Genomic DNA, 22,434 nt, shown 5'->3' with positions numbered 1-22,434 from the left:
TGCTGTGAATTGAGAACCATTCTCACTCTCTATGCTTTTCAGAAAGCCTCATCTGGTAAAGATCTGTTCCCATAAGATTTTAGCTATAGTGACTACATTTTTACAGACAGGAAAGCTTCAATCCACCAGCTAAACATATATGTAACTACCAGGATAGATTGGTCCCCTCCTTTACTGTGGGTCCCGAGCCTGTATAAGTTTCCCCGGGTCATAATTCAGATGGGATGTGCCCATTAGGACCTTACATTTCACAGGGCTGGATTAATTTGTACACAGATAAGATACAGGTCCAGGTGGTAATGGACATCCTGGTGCATCCTCAGCCACCAAGAGTAATTGTATGACACATCGAGGATTTGAAACAGAGAAGCACTCCCCAATTTGATTCATAACCAAAATTAATTCCTTTCTAAGCCATGAAGGTGTGAATTAAATCAAAATTAGAGCCATCCTCGTAATAAAAAACCTCATCATGTAGGATGAGTGAATCCTTACTTGATGTGAGGGATGAGGGAAAGTCTTTTCTATGGTGTGCAGCCTCTTTGACCACAGTCACATCAGGCTCAGGGCACTGACAAGTTTTTTAAATCAGGTTTAACTGGAGTCTGTCGTACCAGTGACAATGATTGTGTTTTGGGTGGATCCCATGGAATCCCCTCTGGAGCAGTTTTCCTGGGGAGTTTCCTGGTTATTACCATCACCCTCTTTGCTAACTCCTGCTGCTCCTTCACCTTACAAATTGCAATTTGTCCTGGACACTTACCAGAAATATCCCAAATCATTCGAAGTTTGGAGCGGTGGGTGAGTGGTTTCCTTTCTGCTGTGGAGAAGCTGTGTTTTTTTTTCCGGAGAGGTAGGTTTTCCCTGAGGGAGTTACAACTAAAGGATAGTATCAGGATAGTTGGAGATTCCATCAGTAACAGTTTGAAGTGCTGTGATCACAATAACCTCAGACTTCTGGGCTAAATATTTTAGTTGTATTTAATAAAGGTACTACAGCTATCAGGAAGCAAAATCACAGCACTATTCTGATACAGTCCTCTTCATAAAACCGACACTCATCCACACAAACCTTAGTGGAGTTTGACAGTGGTGTGGCGTTAAGAGGTCCATTTGACATGGCCTCTTTCATCTGACAAGCATATAGTATTCCGTCATACTGCAACATCCCAGCCAATTGATATCTGTGAGGTTACAGGATATTAATATCTGCTTTGTAACTCCATAATTCATCTACCCTATCATACCAGGGATCCCTTACCTTGGCCCTTTCTTAATAATGCCACTGTGATAAATGGGTAGAATTATTCAATTGAACTCTACCAGATAATCTCTGTGCTTAATTCTTATCTGAAAGCTGTGGATGCTAGAAATCTGAAATAAAAACAGAAGGTTCTGGAAAAACTCAGCAGGTCTGGCAGCAGCAGTGGAGAGAGAAACAGAGTTAATATTTCGTGTACAGTATGACTCTTCAGAACTGAAGAGAGGTAGATATACAATGGGTTTTAAGTTGTTGAAAATGCGAAGAGTCAGGTAGAATAAAAGGGAAGATCAGTGGTTAGAGGGTGGGAGAGATTAACTAACAATGGTGTAATTGAAATAAAGGCAAAGGGAGTGGAAATTGTTGTAATAAAAGAAACAAAACACAGTAAGTTTTAACGTCAGAATAAATGATAAAAGTTCATCCAGTTCAGTTCTGAAGAAGAATCATATTGGACTCTAAATGTTAACTCTGTTTTCTCTCCAATAATGCTGCCAGACCTGTTGAGTTTTTCCAGTACTTTGTTTTTATTTCGGTAAACCTTTTATATCTGCTAAGTACACTGATCTTTCCACATGGTTGAGTGTGTCTAAGAAGAATTCACCTGGAAATCCTTTTCCATTCACCCCTTGCATTACTACAGCAGATATACGTTGTTCTGACCCTGCCAGCAGGAATTAATTGGATAGATTTTCAAAAAAGCGAGCACGGGTGTGATGAGCTGAATGGTTTCCATCTGTGACATACCATTCTATAAAACAGTGAAAAAATTCAATATCAGGGACAGAAACGTGAGGAGAGAGGAATCAGTGACCGTGAGATTGAATCCTACAGGGGAGAAGGGAGAGGGGAACCAATGGGAAAAGCTTTAAAATCTCAGCGTATTCCCACAGGAGTGCAGAGGTTTAAGACACTTTGATAAATCTAACACAGCAGCACAAGAATTTGTATGTGCTTTTTGTTAATTTATCTCAATTGGGTAACAAAATTATTTTATATTCTGTATTTCGAAAGCCAATGGCGCTGCTGTTACCGAACCTGCGGATGTGAATGTGCTCTATACACCCCACAGGAGCCCAGTGCGCAAGCGCCGTTACGATCTATCTGGAGCATGCGCAGTGCCACTTTGTAAGGAGCCCTGCGACTACGTGAGAGGCTTTTCGAAATAGGTGAGAGCGGGCGGGGCGGAGGGAAGGGGGAGGAGGCTTCAAAAGCGTCCGACATAAGCCTCAAGGCCAAAATCAGGGTCTGTAAGTCCCGTGTTTACAGCCCCGGTGCTTTTTTCCTGGGAACAGGCCCAGGTGAACCATTATTAGAGGCTCAGGAAGTTACACAATAGCAGAGAGGTGATTGGGGAGGGCGGCGGGGAGCATGCGCGGCCAGCTCAGTGACGTAACGCAATGGGCGAGGCTTCAAGGTCCCGGTGACCAGGAGAGAAAAATATCGCCTCAATGATTTTATTCCCACTCTGCAAACAGGAGCTGGAGCTGGTGATGGGCCCGGGTGAACGTCCACCATCTTTTGTGGGGCAATGTGCTGCAGGGCGCATGCGCGACCATCTGAAGAATGAAATAATAAGTATATCAGAATTAGAAGCACGGAAAGGCCATTCTGCCCATCGAGCATGCTTGGAAATTCAATAAGATCGTGTTAGGGGAGGTGGTGGCATAGTAGTATTGTTACTGGGCTAGTATTCCAGAGACCCAGGGTAATACTGAGGGTACCGAATCCCGCCACAGCAGATGGTAAAATTTGAATTCAACAAAAATCTGGGGATTAAAAATTTGCTGATGACAATCAAACCATTGTCACCTGGTTCACGCGTGTCATTTAGGTAAGGAAATTGCCATCCTTACCTGGTCTGGTCTACACGTGACTCCAGACCCACAGCAATGTAGTTGACTCTTAAATGCCCTCTGAACGAGGGCAATTAGGAATGGGCAATAAATGCCCAGCCAATCAGTCTTAAATTGGAGACCCCTTATATTTATTTGATTTTATCTTTTTTGTATGATTCTCCTACCAGGGGAAACATCCTTTCTGCATCCAACCTGTCAAGCACCCTCAGAATCTTACGTTTCAATAAGATTACCCTCATTCTTCTAAACTCCAATGAGTATAGTCCCAACCCTATCAACCTCTCCTCATAAAATAAACACCCTAATCCCAGGAATCAGCCGACTGAACTCTCTCTGAACTACTTCTAATGCACACATGTCCCTGCTTAAGTAATCCTGGACCGGAAAGCAGGAGGAGAGAATGTTGTTAATTTCTATCCTGGACTGACAATGATGGATTTTGAAAACTCCTTTTACAGGGAGTTAGAAGGGGAGGATTTATACACAGCAAACTTAAACCAACAGAAATGTTCATCTCTACTGAACTTCTAAGCTCGACTGAACATTAAGACTTTTGTAATCTCTTTTACTTTGGAACCCAGTCGTGCCCAGCAATTTCCAAGGTAAAATTGTTGAAGGAGGTAGATTCTAGGAGAGATAAGGTAACTAAATAAACATTGTTCATACAACATAAAAGGATATTGTCTTCGGACAAGTATTTCTTCAGATGCCTTTAATCTATTTACACATATATACTTTAAACATTTATTCTTGGGATTTGGGCATCACTAACAAGACCAGTGATATATATTGTCATCCCTAGTTACCTGTGGAGAAGATAATTTATGACCTTCTTAAAACATGGCAGTCCGTGTGGTGAAGGTGCTCTCACAATGCTGTAAGATAAGGAGTTGCAGGTTATTCACCCAGTGATGATGAAGGAACAGTGATATATGCCCAGATCAACAACATAAAATTGTATTTATATCGCACCTTTAACAATTAAATGTTCTAAGGCATTTCACAGAAATGTTACAAAGCAACATTTGACACCGAGCCACAGAAGGAGATATTAGGACAGATGACTAAAGGTTGGGTCAAATAGATTTTAATGAGCATCTTAAAGGAGGAAAGTGAGGTAGAGAGTTGGGGAGGTTTAGGGAGGGAATTCCAGAGCTTATGATCTGGAAGCTGAAGGCGCAACTGCCAAAGGTGGAACAGTTAAAATCAGGAATGCTCAGGACATCAGAATTAGTGGAGCGCAGCGATCTCAGAGGATCACGAGAATAGAGCAGATTTCAGAGATAGGGAGGGACCATGGAGGAATTTGAAAATAAGGATGAGAAATTTAAAATGTTAATGTTACTTAACCAGAAAACTTTGTCGGTCAGCGAGCACAGATGTGATGGGTGAATTTGACTTGATGTGAGCGAACACACGGGCAGCAGAGTTTTAGGTGACCTCAACATTACAGGGAGGTTGAATGCTACAAGTGCATTAAGATAATTGATGATTCTAGAGGTGACGGAGGAATGAATTACAGCAGCAGTTGAGATGAGACTAGGGTGAAGTTGGGTAATGTTACTGAGTCGGAAATAGATAGTCTTGGTGACGATGCACATATGTGGTTGTAAGCTCATCTTGGGATGAATTATTACACTGAAGTTTTGAACAGACTGGATCAACCTCAGACAGTTGCCAGGGAGAGAGATGTAGTCAATGGATAGGAAATGGAGTTTGTAGTGGGGACTGGCTTCAGGATTCCTAGTCTTTATATGAAAAAAAAATTCTGTTCACCCAGTACTGGAAGTCAGACAAGTCGGGGTGGTGTGTGACTTGGAGAGGAACTTGAAGAGATGGTGTTCACATATACCTGCTACCCTGGTCCTTTTAGATGGTGGAGGTTAGCGATTCAGGAGATTTTGTCAGAGTTATGGTCAAGCAATTGATATATAAAATCCCTCTCCAATCCCTGCATCTCCTATTCTCTCTCTCTCTTTCTCCCCTCCCATTGTGGCCAGAGTCTTGTGTAGGTCCAGACCGGGTGGCAGGTTCCTTTCCCTGAAGGACATGAGTGAACCAGTTGGGTTTTTATGACAATCCAGCAACTTTCATGGTCACTTTTCCCAAGTGTCAGTCCCACAAATTATCAGGTTCATTCAGTTAAATTTCACAATCTGCTTTTGTGTTTTTCTGGGTTTTCTCTAACTCGCTTTTTCCTGTTTTAAATTCAATTCAAAGGGAAGTAGAAGGGGAGGTCTTGCAGTCAGGAAACTGAAACAAATATCACATCAGGATATGATGGAGTCACCCAATTTATTGTAACCTGAACATCATCGGATTTTGAAGATGAAAAGACAAAGTACTGTTCACAGCAGGGAGAAACTGTACACGTGTTCTGTGTGTGGGCAAGGCTTCAGCCAATCATCTGGTCTGTCAAAACATAAATGCTGTCACACTGGGGAGAAACCATGGAAATGTGGGGACTGTGGGAAGGGATTCAATTTCCCATCTGAGCTGGAAACTCATCGGCGCACTCACACTGGGGAGAGGCCATTCACCTGCTCACAGTGTGGGAAGGGATTCTTTAATTCAACCAACCTGCTGACGCACCAGCAAGTTCACACTGATGAGAGACCTTTCAAATGCCCAGATTGTGGGAAGTGCTTTAAAAGTTCCGGGGAACTGATTCGCCATCAACGTGTTCACACTGATGAGAGACCGTTCAGATGTTCTCACTGTGGGACTGGGTTCAAGACATCATCTACTCTTATTGCACACAAGCGCAGTCACACTGGGGAGAGACCGTACACCTGCTCCGAGTGTGGGAAGGGATTCACTCGGTCATCCACTCTGCTGACACACCAGCAAGTTCACACTGGGGAGAGAACGTTCACCTGCTCCATGTGTGGGAAGGGATTCACTCAGTCATCCAACCTCCTTAGACATCAGCGGGTTCACACTGGAGAGAGGCCATTCACCTGCTCTGATTGTGGGAAGCGATTCACTCAGTCATCCAACCTGCTGAGTCACCAGCGACTTCACCAGTAAGTCCCGTGATTTGATTTAGCCACACCCAGGACTGAATCATGCTCATTGGGTTTGTTTCTGCTGATGTTAATAAACTTCATCACAGTTATGGGAGCTAATATTCTGGAAAAAAAGTCAAATAAATTAACTTTGTGTTGAGTCTTTTTAATATCTCTGTCACAAGTTAATTCATTTTGAAGGGCTCTCCCTCTCACCTGTCTCCTCCATCCCCACCTCCAACAACCACTGCAAGGAGCTCATGGAACTTCTTTGTCACTAAGATAGAGAAATTGAGAAGCCTCTGCTGCTTCCCTCCCTATCACTAGCTCACTGGGCCAAATTGCCTCAAAATTCCACCCCCAGCCCCCTCCCCCCCACCCACCCACCCTGAGCCTGAGCCAGGAACCTGCATAGGTTTTCTCCCAGATCCTCTCAGGCCCTCTCAGTGCTCCTCTTGTCCATGAGTCCCACCTCCTGAATCTTATTCTCACTAAGCCACTGACCACCCAATCTCCCCATGTTGCCTGATATTGTTAATAGTTCTCTCTCTCTAGGTGTTGTCCCATTTTCCTTTAATTCTGCTGTAATTGCCTTCTCCTCAAAACACAAACCCTTGACCCCACTGGTCCTTGCAAACTATTGTCCCATCCCTAACCTCCTTTTCCTCTCCAAAGTCTGAGAACATTTTGTCACTTCCCAAGTCTGTGTCCATTTTCCTGGAGCTCAATGTTTCAATCCCTCCCAGCAGATTTCTTCCCCTATTACAGCTCTGAAACAGCTCTTATCAAAATCACAAAACACACCCCATGTAACTGTGATGAGCGTAAACTGTCCCTCCTGGTGCTTCTTGACCTGGCTACAGTCTTTTACCACACAATCTTCCTGCAGTACCTCTTCACTGTTGTCCAGCTGGGTGGGACTGCTTGCTCCTGGTTCCTTGCTTATCTATCAACTCACAGCCAGAGGATCACCTGCAACACTCCTAGTCTGGTTCCAACACAGTTACCTTTGGTGTCCCTGAGGATCTATCCTTGTTCCTGCCTGTTTCATGTCGACATGCTTCCCCTCCAGGACAACATCTGAAAACACTGGTAGATTTCACATCTATGCTGATAACACCACCACCTCTCTTGATTTCTCCACTGTTGTTAAATTATCAGACTGTTTAGCCCACATCCTGTACTGAATTTGCAGAAATTTCCTCCAATTAAATGTTAGTGAGACTGAAACCATTGTTTATGGTTTGTTCTGAATTAATTCTCAAGCTACTGACTCCATCCTTCTCCCTGACAACTGCCTGCGACTAAACCAGGCTTTTCACAGCCTTGATTCATATTTGACACTGAGAGTAACTACCGACCACATATTTATGTCATCATAAACGCAACCCATTTCCACCTCCATAATGTCGCCTGACTCCGCCCCGCTTCTGCTCATCTGCTTAAAACCTCAAATGTGTCTTGGTTACCTCTGCACCCAACCATTCCAATGCACTTCTAGCTGCCCCAACCACCCACCCCCCCACCCCCACTCAACTTCAGATCAACAAAATCCCTGTGGCCCATGTGTTACAAAGGCCAAACCCCATTCATCTATCACCCCGGTGCTCACTGACCGACATTGGCTTCTGGGCAAGCAGCACCTCAATTTTAAAATCATTACCCTTATTTTAAATCCCTGTATGGCCTCAGGTCTCCCTTCCTTTACAATCTCCTCCAGCCCCACAGCTCTCTAGGATATCTGACCTCTCCTATTTCTGGCCCCTTTCACATCCCATATTTTGTTTGCTGTACCATTGGTGGCCACGCTTTCAGTTGCCTAAGTCTCTGAGCTGCGTAATTCCTTCCTTAAACTCTCTGACTCTCTCTCCTTCTTAAGATGTTCTTTATTGACCATGTTTTTGGCCATCAACCTTCACTTCTCTACTGCAGCTCTGTGCCAAATTTCATTTGATAACCCTCCTTGAGATGTTTTACTATGCCAAAAGCTCTGTATGAAGGTGAATTGCTGTTGGATGTGATTGACAACAGCAATGACACTGGACTCCCAACTCCATTCAAGCTTGCTGCTGCCTCAGCAGGCTGGATGATTGAGTGAATCCCTTCCTGCACACAGAGCAGCTGAACGGTCTCTCCATGATGTGACTGCACCAGAGTTTCCAGCTCCAACGGATTACTGAAACCTTCCCACAGTCCCCAATGAGTTTCCAGCTCCAACGGATTACTGAAACCTTCCCACAGTCCCCACATTTCCACAGTTTCTCCCTGGCACGGGTCTCCTTTCATCTCTCTGGATTGGATGGTCCACACACAGAACATGTGTAAGGTTTCTCCCCAATGTGAATGGTGTGATTTTTTTTCATGTCCTGTAACTGGTTAAAACTATTTTCAATCAGTGCACTGGAACACATGTATGTGTGTGTGTGTGTGTGTCCATTAAAATAATGCTGAGATTGTCTGACTTTCCCTGGCTGCAAATCCTCTCCTCCTAATCCCCTGTAAAAGGAGTTTACAAAAGTCATCACCGCAAGTACAGGACAGAAACTCAGAACAGACAATTTTAGTTTCTGTGGAATATTCTTTCTCCTTTCATTCCCCCAAACCTATAATTCTCTGTGCCAGAGATTCTTCTCCCTCTCTGCTCATCATTTCAGATTCACTGTCCGATCACCTACTAATTGTTTTCCCCTGTCTAGATTCTCTCTCATCCTGTCCTTAAGCTGGTGACTGAAGCCACAGTCGATCCCACTCATTGACTTTAATACTACCAAATGATTTAGCTCAAAACAACAAATTATCTTTAAAGACTTTATTAGTAGTTTTGAATATACAGAAGTAGCCACCTTTTTCCCAAACCCGGAGAACAGAAAGTCCAGTGGTTAGTTCATGTTTTCCTTCTCCCCAGGTCTGTTCTAACAAGCTGTGCCTATCTGAGTTACATTTCTACAGACTCACTCAATCAGTAAGTGATCAGATCTTACTGAATGATGACACAAGATGTGTCTATCTGAGTTACATTTATACAGATTCACGACTCTGTTAGTAATTGAGTCTCACTGCACTTTGCAAGAAGAATATTCCAATCACTCTCAGACAGACTGTATCTTGCAGAACAAGTCCTATCTGCATCGGCTCAGCTGCACAAGATCGTCAGAGAGGACTGAGAATGTTATTTCCCAAGTGGACTCGGTGGTGTAGTTGTAATGTCACGGGAATTTTCCCAATGCCCAGGCAATTCTTTGGAGACGCTGATTAAAATCCCATTACTGCAGCTGGAACTGAAATTCAATTAATAAAATCTGGAATTGAAAGTTAGTCTTGGTATTGGTGACCATGAAAATATCAACAATTGTCATAAAAGCCCATTACTCGTGTTCTTTAGGGAAGGAAATCTGCCATCCTGATCCTCCAGCAATGTGGCTGAATTTCAACTGCCCTCTGAAATGGCCTAGCAAGCCACTCAGTTCAAAGGGCAATTAGGGATGCACAATAATTGCTGGCCTTGCCAACAATGCCCACATCCCATGAAAGAATAAATAAGATGCTATAAACATCTGGTAATTCCTATAATTCGTCTGTCACAGACTTGCTCATTGTCAGGTTTAACTAACAACAATTATCACATGTTACAGAAGGTAGCAGTTGGAACTTGCTCTATCTTATTTTGCAATTCCTATTTCAGCAGAATTTCACTCTCACTTTGCCAGATACAAACATAAACTGAGGTATGATCTCTAATGGCGTCTGGACTACCCACGCTCCATCACATCTCAGAAAACGCTTTATCTGCCACAGGTTGGCTGGGTGATCAGAGCTGTTAGGGAGGGAGTTCCAGGATTTTGACCCAGTGACAATGAAAGAACGGCAATATATTTCCAAGTCAGGATGGTGAATGGTTCAGAAGGAACTTCCAGATGGTGGTGGTCCCATTTGTCTGCTGCCCTCATCCTTCTAGGTTGTAGTGGTCATGGGTTTGGAAGGTGGTGTCACAGGAGGCTTGGTGAGTTCCTACAGTGTACCTTGTAGATAGTACACACTGCTGCCACTGTGCATCGGTGATGGAGGGAATGAATGTTTATGGATGGGGTGACAATCAACAGGGCTGCTTTGTCCTGGAACATGCCAAGCTTCTTGTTGGAGATACACTCATCCAGGCAAGTGGAGAGTATTCCATCGCATTCCAGTGCATGCTCGGAGGGTCCTGGTCTCTTTGTTTGAGGTTGTTCCCGGAGAGAAGCCGGAACCCGCCCGGGGTTTATTAACCCACTCCCGACAGTGAACTCTCACCTGACAGCTCACAATGCCCGGCTGATTGACAGCAGCTCCGGATCAATAGGACGAGGGGAAGGGGCCGGAGGACAAATCAATGAGGAGCAGGAATTGCCCATTCGGCCCTAAGGGCCTGCTCCACCATTCAATAAGATCATGGCTGATCTGATTGTAACCTCAAGTCCAAATTCCCGTCTGCCTCCAATAACCTTTCACCCCCTTGCTTATCAAGAATCTATCTACCTCTGCCTTAAAAATATTCAGACTCAGCTTTCAACACCTTTTGAGGAACAGAGTTCCAAAGACTCAGGATCCTCTGAGAGAGAAAAAACTCTCCTCATCTTTGCCTTAAATGGGCAACCCCTTTGCTTTTTAACAGTGGCCCCAAGTGCTAGATTCTCCCACATGAGGAAACATTCTCTCCACATCCATCCTGTCAAGACCCCTCAGGATCTTGTATGTTTCAAACAAGTCATTTCTTATTCTTCTAAACTCCAGTGGATACAAGCCTAGTCTGTCCAATCTTTCCCCATGCAACACACTACCCATTCCAGGTATTAGTCTGATAAACCTTCTCTGAACTCTTCCAACTCATTTACATCCTTCCTTAAATAAGGAGACCAATACTGTACACAGTGTTCCAGATATGGTCCCACCAATGAAGCATTTGTATTCAATTCCCCTCACAATAAATGAGAACATTCTATTAGCTTTTCTAATTGTGTGTTGTACCTGCATACTAGCCTTCTGCGATTCATGCACTAGGACACCTAGATCCCTCTGCATCTCGCAACTCTGTAATCTCTCACCATTCAGATAATATGAGTATTTATTATTTTACCTGCCACTTTCCCACATTTTTATCCATTTGCCAGGTCTTTGCCCACTCAATTAAATTATACATATCCCTTTCTAGCCTCCATGTGTCCTTCTCACATCTTACTATCCTACTTACCTTTGTATTATCAGCAAATTTAGCAACCAAACCTTAGTTCCCTTTATCCAAGTTATTTATATGAACTGTAAAAAGTTGAGGCCCCAGCACTGATCCCTGTGTCACACTACTCATCACATCTTGCCAACCATAAGATGACACATTTATGCCGACTTTATGTTTCCTGTTAGCTAGCCAATCTTCTATCCATGCTAATATGTTACCCCCTACACCAGGAGTTTTTATTTTCCACAATAACCTTTGATGTGGCAACTTTTTTATTGATTCATGGGATGTGGGTGTTGCGGGCTGAACCAGCATTTATTGCCCATCCCTAATAGCCCTTGAGAAGGTGGTGGTGAGCTGCTTTCTTGAACCGCTGCAGTTCATGTGGTCCAGGTACACACACAGTGCTGTTAGGAAGGGAGTTCCAGGATTTTGACCCAACGACTTATCAAATGCCTTCTGGAAATCCAAGTATGGGACATCCATCGGGTCCCTTTATCAAGAGCAAGTGCCAGGCAATGATCATCTCCAACAACAGAAAGTCTAACCAGCACCCCATTACATTCAATGGCATTACCATTGCTGAATCCCGACTATCAACATCCTGGGGGTTACCATTGACCAGAAGCTGAACTGGACTAGCCATATGTATACTGTGGCTACAAGAGCAGGTCAGAGGCTAGGAGTCCTGTGGCGAGCAACTCATCTTCTGCCTCCCCAAAGCCTGCCCATCATCTACAAGGCAGAAGCCAGGAATGTGATGGAATACTCTCCACTTGCCTGGATGAGTGTATCTCCAACAACACTTAAGAAGTTTGACACGTTGCAGAACAAAGCAGCCCGCTTGATTGTCGCCCCATCCATGAACATTCACTGCCTCCATCACCGACGCACAGTGGCAGCAGTGTGTACTATCTACAAGGTGCACTGCAGGAACTCACCAAGCCTCCTGTGACACCATCTTCCAAACCCATGACCACTATAACTTGGAAGGACGAGGGCAGCAGACAAATGGGAACACCATCATCTGGAAGTTCCTCCTGAACCATTAGCATTCTGACTTGGAAATATATCGCCGTTCCTTCACTGTCACTGGGTCAAAATCCTGGAATTCCCTTCCTAACAGCACTGTGGGTGTACCTATACCACATGGACTGCAGCATCTTCTCAAGGGCAATTAGGGATGAGCAATAAGTGCTGGCCTAGCCAGTGACACCCACATCCCGTGAATGAATAAAAAATTGTGACTCCGATAAATTGTTTAAAGATGATTTTCCTTTCACAAAACCATGTTGACTCTGCCTGATTGCCCTGAACTTTTCTAAGTGACCTGTTATAACAGCTTTCATAATAGTTTCTAACATTTTCCCTCTGACAGATGTTAAGCTAACTGGGCTGTTGTTTCCTGCTTTACGTCTCCCTCCCTTTTTGCTATATTCCAGTCTTATGAAACCTTCGAATCTAGGGAATTTTCGAAAATTAAAACCAACGCACCAACTATCTCACCAGCCACTTCTCTCCTGAGTTCCTCCCTCCCTTCAATTTCCTGATTTACAGTTATTTCTGGGATGTTACTTGTATCCTCCATCATGAAGACTGAAGCAAAATACTTGTTTAATTCATCTGCCATCTCCCTATTTTCCATTATCAATTCCCCGGACACACTTTCTATAGGACCAAAGCTCACTTTGTTACCACTTTTCTTCCATAAATATCCACTCATCTTTATGTTTCTAGCTAGCTTTCTTTCATACTCTATTTTTTCCCTCCTCATTAACCTTTTGGTCATTCTTGCTGTTTGTTATATTCTGACCTGCCACCCATCTTTTCACAGTTACATGCTTTTTCTTTAAGTTTTATACTGTCTTTAACTTTGTTGACCACAGATAGTGGGTCCTCCCCTTGGAAGTTTTCTTTCTCATTGGAACGTATCTATTCTCTGTACACTGAAATATCCTTTTAAATATCTGCCACTGCATCTCAATTGATTAACCCCTTAACCTCATTTGTCAATTCCTTTTAGCTAGCTCTGCTTTCATGCCCTCATAATTTCCCTTTGTTTCAGCTTAAAATACTCGTCTCATACCCACTTTGCTCTCCCTCAAACAATGTAAAATTCAATCATAATATGATCACTGCTGCCTAGGAGTGCTTTCATTAGGAGGTTATCAATTAATCATATCTTGTTGCACAACACCAGGTCTAGTATAGCCTGCTCTCTGGTTGACTCCAGAATGTGCTGTTCTAAGAAATTATCCGAAAACTATTCTATGAAATCCTCATCCACATTACCTTTGCCCAAATAATTTTTACAGTCTATAAGTAGATTGAAATCCCCCATGATTATCACTGTACCTTTCTGATGAGCTCCCATTTTCTCCTTCTTTACACTATGTCTTACTGTGTAGTTACAATTAAAGAGCCTGTAAACCACTCCCACAAGTGACTTCTTGTCTTTACCATCTCTCATCTCAACCAAAACCACTTCTACACCCTGGTTTACTGAACTTAAAGGGTGATGACCTAATGCGCTAATACCATCATTAATTAACAGGGCCACCCCTCCACCATTTCCTAACTTCTTGTCCTTCCTACATGTTACATACCCTTCAATATTCAGCTCACCACTGCCCTCCCTAAGGGCAATTAGAAATAGGCAATAAATGCTGGCCTAGCCAGTGACAGCCACATCCCATGAATGTATTTAAAAAATTCAGGTCCCAATCTATGTCATCCTGTAGGCATGTCTCTGTAATGGCTATCAGATCATATTTATTTATTTCTATTTGCCCTGTCAGCTCATCTGTTTTGTTTGGAATGCTACGTGTTTAGATACAGAGATTTTTCCTTTTATTATTTTTGCAGCATCTAGCCTTATTTTCTGATTTACTCTTAGATTGGTACTCTGGCTGTTCCTGTCATGGTTTGTTTATCATTTCCGATATTTGTACCTCACTCTCTTGCCTTGTCTCTACTCTTTGGTTTATCACATCATCCCAAACAGAGGAGAAAGGGTCCAAAAATGGAAGAGTCAGTAACAGGACATCAACCAGTCTCCTCTTAGACAAATCAAGGTTGTGAACATTGTTTGACACAAAGCTGATTTATTTAACGTATATCCAGAATACTAAACTCCAGCCCAGTTACAGGGATTATTAACTTTAACTGAAACAAACTCCAACTTTCAGAATGAACATGGTTCAATCCTGGTTGTGATTAACAGCAGCAATAACTGCAGAATCCAACTCCTGCAACTTGTGAACTCGCTGGTGTGTCTGCAGGGTGAATGAACGAGTGAATCCCTTCCCACACATGGAGCAGATGAATGGTTTCTCTCCAGTGTGAACTCGCTGGTGTTTCAGCCGGAGGGAGTGCTGAGTGAATCCCTTCCCACACACAGAGCAGGTGTACGGCCTCTCTCCAGTGTGAGTACGCTGGTGAGTCAGCAGATCCATTTTACCTTTAAAGCTCTTCTCACAGTCGAAACATTTAAAAGGTCTCATTTCATAGTGAACACGTTGGTGTGAAGTGAGGTGGGAGAGCTGAGTAAATCCCTTCCCACACTCAGAGCAGCTGAACGGTCTCACCCCGGTGTGAATGTGTTGGTGTCTCAGCAAGGTGGATGACTGAGCAAAACCCTTCCCACATACGAAGCAGGTGAATGGTCTCTCACCGGTGTGAACTCGCTGGTGATCCAACAGTTTGCATAACTGAGTGAATGCCATCCCACATTCAGGGCAGGTGAATGGTTTCTCCCCAGTGTGAATTCGCTGGTGTGTCAAAAGGCTGGATGACTGAGCGAATCCCTTCCCACACTCAGGGCAGGTAAATGGTTTCTCCCCAGTGTGAACTCGCTGGTGTGTCAGAAGGCTGGATAACTGAGTGAATCCCTTCCCACACTCAGCACAAGTGAACGGCCTTTCTCCAGTATGAACTCGCTGGTGAGTCAGCAGATTTTGTTTTGTTTTAAAGCTCTTCTCACAGTTGGAACATTTAAAATGTCTCATGTCAGAGTGAACAAGTTGGTGTGCAGTGAGGTGGGTTAGTCGAGTGAATCCCTTCCCACACCCTGAGCAGGTAAATGGCCTCTCCCCGGTGTGACTGCGTCGATGAATCTCCAGCTCAGAAGGGTAACTGAATCCCTTCCCACAGTCCCCACATTTCCACGGTTTCTCCATGGTGCATGTGTCCTTGTCTCTCTCCAGGTTGGATGATCAGTTGAAGCCTCATCCACACACAGAACACGTGTACAGTTTCTCCCCACTGTGAATGGTGTGATGTTTTTTTCAGGCTGTGTAACTGGTTAAAGCTCTTTCTACATTCAGTTCACTGCAACACACTCACTCAAGTGTGTGTGTCTCAGTATTTTTCCAGTCAGACTGAAGTTTGAAATGTTTTCCCATAGATAAAACAGACAAGCATTCCTCCTTGCACATTGAAATGCCAATGCTATCCAGGTCCTGATGAACTGAGTGACACTGTCAGTTCAGCAGATACCTTCCTCTCCATAAATTCTCTTCTTCTAATCCTCTGTAAAACCTTTGCAGTCACTTGTGATCTACTTGGTGTCTCAGAGATGAGATGACTGAGCGTATCCTTCCCACACACAGGGCAGGTGAACGGTGCTGTGTAAAACTTGCTGATGCTGCAGTAGGATGAATGACCCAGTGTACTCCCTCCCACACACGGAGCAGATGAATGGCCTCTCCCCAGTGTGACTGCATTGGTTTTCCTGCAGATCACGGCTACTGTTAAAGTTCGTCTCACAGTTGGGACATTTAAAAGTTCTCACATCAGAGTGAATATGCTGATGTCTCGGCAGATAGGATAAACGGTCTCTGCAGTATGAGTGTGCTAATGAATTTCAAGTCAGGCACGTAACTAAATCCTTTCCCACAGTCCACACATTCTCCATAGTGTTGGTGTCCTTGTGTCTTGCTAGGTTGGATGATCAGTTGAAGCCTTGTCCACACACACAACAGTTTATCGCACTGTGAATGGTGTGATGTTTTTTCAGGCTGGGTAACTGGTCTTTCCACAGTCAGTGCACTGGGACACTCTCACTTGGGTGTGTGTGTCTCAGGGCTTTTCCAGTCACACTGATGCTTGAAATCTTTTCCCACAGACAGAACAGACAAACATTATTCCTTCCATTCAAAAGCCGATGAAATTCAGGTTCTGATGAATTGACTAACTGTCAGATCAGGGTGTGATGTTTGATTTGATTTCCTGTCTGGAAATCCACTCCCTGTAACCCTGTAAAACCAATTTACACAGGTCAGTCCAGGATAAAAATTCAGAGCAGGTAATTCTAGTTACTGGGGAAAATTTGTTTCTCTCTTGTTTCACACACTTTCCCCATTTCAACAAAGTCACGGTAATGGTTTCATGGCTCACTACCCATCTGATTCACTAACGTCCTTTATGGAAGGAGTTCTGCTTGCCTTACCTGATAAAGGTAAAACACTGCGGATGCCGGAAATCTGAAACAAAAACAAAAGATGCTGGAAAATCTCAGCAGGTCTGATAGCATTTGTGGAGAGAAAGACAGAGTTAACATTTTGAGTCATTATGACTTCTTCAGAGCTAGTCCTTACCTGGTCTGGCCTACTTGTGACTCCAGACCCACAGCAATGTGGTTGGCTCTTAAATGCCCTCTGAACAAAGGAAATTAGGGGTGGGCAATAAATGCTGGCCTAGCCAGTGACACCCACATCTCATGAATGGATGAAAAAAATCTATGAGATTAGCTTTTAAATTCCACCAGCTGCCATCGTGGGATTTAAACCCTTATCCCCAAATTATTAGCCTGGGTCTCTGGATTACTAACTCAGTGACATTACCACCCCAGGCTCCACGGAACTCACTGCTTACACTCAAAGGCCGATAATATCCAGGTCCTGATGAATCTGGTCTGCTCTGAATGTGATGTTTGGTTTGGCTTTCCCGCCTGTAAATCTTCCCCTTTTCACCCTCTGTAAAAGGAGTTTCTAAAATCCATCAGTGTCAGTCCAGGATAGAAATTGACACCATTCTCTCCTCCTGCTCCAGGATCAGTAAAGTGAGTTAAAGATAATTTCTCATTAACAAACCCATTGCTGCATTTCCTTCATTAACCCACATTTGTCCACTCGGGCCTGGCACCGGGAGTAAGCCCGCAGCTGCCGTTCCGTTCGGTGCAAAGGCGGGCCCGGTACTTTCTTACTGGGGGTGCTGAGGTACCACTGGGCGTTTGTGAAGCCTCCCCTCCCACCCACTGCCCCTAACGCTGCCTCCGCTTATCCGCCTCCTTCCCGCCTGAAGATGAGACAAACAAGCGTCTGTCCATAGACATCACCCGCACTGCGCATGCTCCAGATCACGAGACCCGGGGAGTGATTGACGGCAGCTCCGGACCAATAGAAAGAGGGGGCAGAGCTGGAGGACCGAGCAGGTGCGACTGGTCCTCCAGCCAATCGGAGTGAATGAGGGGCGGGGCTGAGCCAGGATCTCCCTCATTGGCTCAAACTCTGCATCATTTTGAAAGCTGATTTGTCTCAAACTCCAGGAGAAAACTGGACCTTTCTGTTTGTGGCTTTAAATAAATGAAACCCTGTGGATGTGGAGCAAACATTTCAACATTTGTGAAATGTGGGAACATGATGAAACAATGTAGAAACAATTCAAGGTCTGACTTAAAGGAATAAGTGGGCGGACAGGAAATGTCACCATTAGAATAAGAAGAGGACCTGGTTTCCATAAATGAGCCAGCGCAAAGGTTAGGACAGGTTAGGGAGAAGATAAATACTGTCATCATTGAGAACTACACAGACTATAAAGGAACAACTGATCCCAAAGACAACCTCTTGTAGTATGTGTAGAGGGGGTGTGCTGAATCAGGTTCAAAGAAGTTAACTGATGTATGTTCACTACATTGGACAATGGAATGAGACTCAGATGACTGCATGGATCTGTGTTAGGTGAGATGATCTGGTGTATTACAACCAGACTCACAGACTCACTCTTCTTCAGAGCCATACGGACTCGAATAGTTAACTCTGTTTCTCACTCCATGAATGCTGTCAGACCTGCTGAGTTTTTCCAGCATTTTCTGTTTTGATTTCAAATTACCAGCGTCTGCAGTATTTTGCTTTTATAACAGTATTTTCAGAACTGATTCCTGAGATAACAGCAACCCCATTGCTATCTACTGGTAAAACTGATGGAAGTATTTAAAATGGAGACCATAGGCTTGTTGAAAGGTGATGCACACAAGGAATTTATGAACTATCTGAGGATAATAGTGAGTGGAAAGGAAGGGATTTGGAAAGCGGCTAATGAGGAGCAGCACACATACACACCAACACACAAAATCTACACACACCTTTTGTCTCTCTCTCTCACTCACTCAGGTGAATGGCCTCTCACCAGTGAGAACTTGTTGGTGTTTCAGCAGGGCAGATGAAGTATTGAATCCCTTCCCACACTCAGAGCAAGTGAATAGCCTCTCCCCGGTATAAACTTGCTGGTGTTTCAGCAGGTTGAAAGATCCCCAAAACCTCTTCCCACAGTGAGCGCAGCTGAATGGTGTGGAACTGATGTGAATGCTCTGGCACTCCCTCAGTGTCAGAGGGTGTTTGAAGCTTTTTTCACAGTCACAACATTTAAACTTTCTCTCATCGGTATGAACCAGCTGGTGTCTCAGCACGAGAGAGAAATCAGTGGATCCCTTCCCATACACTGAGCAGGTGAATGGCCTCTCCACATTGTGAATTCTCTGGTGTTCCAGTAGGGTGGATGACTGAGTGAATCCTTTCCCACACTTGGAGCAAGTGAATGGTCTCTCCCTGGTGTGACTGTGTTGATGAATCTCCAGCTCATATGGGTAATTGAATCCCTTCCCACAGTCTGTACGTTGACATGGTTTCTCATCGGTGTGACTCCACTTGTGTCTCGACAGACTGGATGATCCACTGAAGCCTCATCCACACACACAGCATGTATACAGTTTCTCTCCACTGTGAACGGTTCTTTTTGCTTCCGTGTTCAAAATCCAACTCAGGTGCCAATGAATCAAGTAATTTTGTGGTGATTGTGATGTGGTCTTTGATTTGATCTTCTTGTTTGTAAATCCTCCCCTTATAACAACATGTAAAATGAATTTAAAACAGGAAATAGAGAGTGTGAGAGAACCCACAAAAACAAAAAGGCAGGTTATGAAACTGAGCTGAATGAACCTGGGACTTTGTGAGGTCAGCACCAGGAAAAAAGTGACAATGAAAGCTGCTGGGTTGTAATAGAAAGCTGACTGGTTCACTAGTGTCCTTCAGGAAAGGAAACCCACCACCCAGTCTGAACCTACAGGATACTCTGGCCTGTATAACAGGAGAGACAGAGGTGGAAAGGGGAAGCAGGAGATTCAGAGGGATTTTATATATCTACATCTCAACCAGAACTTTGACGGAATCTCCCAGTCCACCACCTAGAAAGACAAGTGAAGCAGGTACCTGGGAAACCATTGCCTCCAGTTGCCCTCTCAGTCACACCCTATCCTGACTTGGATATATATCACTGTTCCTTCCTGATGCTGGACGAGTATCTTGTTGCATAAAAACAAAAAAACTGCGGATGCTGGAAATCCAAAACAAAAACAGAATTACCTGGAAAAACTCAGCAGGTCTGGCAGCATCGGCGGAGAAGAAAAGAGTTGACGTTTCGAGTCCTCATGACCCTTCAACAGAACTAGGTGAATCCAAGGAAGGGGTGAAATATAAGCTGGTTTAAGGTGTGTGTGTGTGTGTGTTGGGGGGGGGAAGAGAAGTGGAGGGGGTTGGTGTGGTTGTAGGGACAAACAAGAGTGATTTTGATGATCTGCTTCTATCACTCTTGTTTGTCCCTACAACCACACAACCCCCCTCCACTTCTCTCTGCACCCCCCCCCACACACACACCTTAAACCAGCTTATATTTCACCCCTTCCTTGGATTCACCTAGTTCTATTGAAGGGTCATGAGGACTCGAAACGTCAACTCTTTTCTTCTCCGCCGATGCTGCCAGACCTGCTGAGTTTTTCCAGGTAATTCTGTTTTTGTCCTGTTGCCTAACACCATTGTAGGAGCACCATCACTACACAGACTGAAGCAGTTCAAGAAGCTGCCCAAACCATAATGCTGGGAACTGACAATCAATGTTAGCCTTGTTAACGATGCTCATGTCCCCAGAATGAATTTAAGACTCTATAATTGTCGAGCGGATTAAAAACGTTCAATAACCCTTGTTCCTAAAACAATACTCTTTCAGGCTGTACGGACAGTGTCTGTTGGACAACCAAATCTCCCCTAGTCTATCCCTTCTTGACGGTCTCACATCAGAAAATGTTGGGCTGAGGGAGATTCATATTGGACTCGAATCGTTAACTCTGTTTCTCTTTCCACAGATGCTGCTAGACTTGCTTTCCGTTTTTATTTCCAATCTCCAGGAGTATTCTGTTCTTATTTGAGATTCTCCTCCATCTGCGGTTCAAACTGATGCAACAAAAGGACCTGAACAGGAGACCAAGGGCTCGCTCTCACTGAGGCTGCGCTCCAGCCTGGAGCCGCGCGGCGCATGTTCCGCGGGGTCCGGAGGGGGTGGTGCGCGGTATGGGTGGTGGATTCCCGCGTCTGCGCGTTACTGACCTTCTGATGGAATACGATAGGCCGTATTCACACAGTGGAGCATTCTGGATACCACCGTCCGCCATCATTAGGGAATTCGCTGCAGGCTGAGAACTCTCTTCCAGCACCTTTGACACAGTTCGACATTTGCACCGAGCGGGGCAGGAGCAGAGATGTTTTGCTTGGTGACAGGCCGAGGTTGCCATCCTTATTGGGGAAAGCTTCAGTAAGGCGCGTGCGCGGCCGCCATATTAAAGGGCTGATGTGCAGAAATGCGCATGCGCAATCCCTTTGGAACAGGAAGTCGGAAGAGCTGTCGAAGGGTCATGAGGACTCGAAACGTCAACTCTTTTCTTCTCCGCCGATGCTGCCAGACCTACTGAGTTTTTCCAGGTAATTCTGTTTTTGTTTTGGATTTCCAGCATCCGCAGTTTTTTTGTTTTTAAGTCGGAAGAGAGAACGTTGTGAATTTCTTTCCTGGACCGAGAGAAATTCCTTTGAAACTCGAGAAGGGGAGGATTTACTAATGGGAACCTTGAACCAAACATCATGTCATGATCTGAGAGTCCCTCGATTAATCAGGATATGAATATCATCGGCTTTTGAATGTGGAAGGTAAAATGTTTTGTCTGTTCTGTGTGGGAAAAGATTTCAGATATCAGAGTGACTGGGAATCTTTTAATGATTTTCCCTTGTTACTTTTGAGACTAATTACATCGATCTCATTGGGAAAGTTAAAGAATTTGGTGTTGCACTACGATGTATGCAGGCAAATTAACTCGTTTGCTGAAATAACTATATTAGCATACTTGACAGCTAAATGGCTAGATCATTGACCTGTGTTATTAGTGAGAGTTACTATCCCAGTTTTGGTTAAAGTTTGTTGCTCATGTTGCATTTCATTCAGCCTGTTGTGCCCACGATGACCAACTAGTAGTCATGCAGCTTAATTCCAATTTCCAGATCTTGCTCTGTAGCCTTGTAGGTAAGTGTACATCCAAATACTTTTTAAATGTTATTAGGGTTTCTCTGTCCACCACCCTCTGGGTGAATAATAATTCCCCTTGAATCCCTAAACCTCCTACTACTCCTAAATCCACACCCGTAGTTATGGGCCACTGAAGCATGGGGAATAGTGCCTTCCTATTCAATCTATCTAGACGTCTCATAATTTTATACATTTCATTTAGGTCTCCACTTGGCCTCCTCTGTTCCGAAGAAAACAATCCCAGCCTATCCAATCTTTCCTCATAACTAACATTCTCCATCTTCCTAAATCTCTTCTGTACTCTCTCTGGTGCGATCACATCCTTCCTGTACTGTACACAGCACTCTAGCTGTGGCTTAACACGTGTTTTATACAGTTCTAGCAGAATGCCCCTGTTCTTATATTCTATGCCTTGGCTAATAGAGGTAATTATCCTTTATGCCTTCTTAATCACCTTATCTACCTGTCCTGCTA

At 44.1% G+C, this 22,434-nt stretch overlaps 1 protein-coding gene across 2 annotated transcripts; it reads right to left on the bottom strand.

Moving 5' to 3' along the window:
• Positions 1 to 14,460: 14,460 nt before the first annotated feature.
• Positions 14,461 to 16,994, bottom strand: LOC121270549 (gastrula zinc finger protein XlCGF8.2DB-like). Of its 2 annotated transcripts, XM_041175910.1 has the most exons (3): positions 16,935 to 16,994; positions 16,691 to 16,820; positions 14,461 to 16,593 (listed from the first exon to the last, which is right to left on the bottom strand). In XM_041175910.1, exon 3 carries the CDS (start codon positions 15,513 to 15,515, stop codon positions 14,538 to 14,540), a length of 978 nt encoding a protein of 325 aa, XP_041031844.1. In that variant the 5' UTR covers positions 15,516 to 16,593; positions 16,691 to 16,820; positions 16,935 to 16,994; the 3' UTR covers positions 14,461 to 14,537. The 2 variants fall into 2 exon arrangements, with proteins under 2 accessions (XP_041031844.1, XP_041031845.1); XM_041175911.1 differs by lacking the exon at positions 16,935 to 16,994 and having other exon boundaries at positions 16,787 to 16,807.
• Positions 16,995 to 22,434: the final 5,440 nt, after the last annotated feature.

Source organism: Carcharodon carcharias, chromosome 27, assembly GCF_017639515.1.
Source record: "Carcharodon carcharias isolate sCarCar2 chromosome 27, sCarCar2.pri, whole genome shotgun sequence".
NCBI classification, from domain to species: Eukaryota; Metazoa; Chordata; class Chondrichthyes; order Lamniformes; family Lamnidae; genus Carcharodon; species Carcharodon carcharias.
Note: the sequence above shows the minus strand (reverse complement) of the source record. Positions and strands in the feature narration are given on the sequence as shown.

What these genes read in the sequence shown, in the direction of transcription:
- LOC121270549 (XM_041175910.1), bottom strand. Translation starts at nt 15,515, where the DNA reads ATGGAGAAACCGTGGAAATGTGGGGACTGTGGGAAGGGATTCAGTTAC.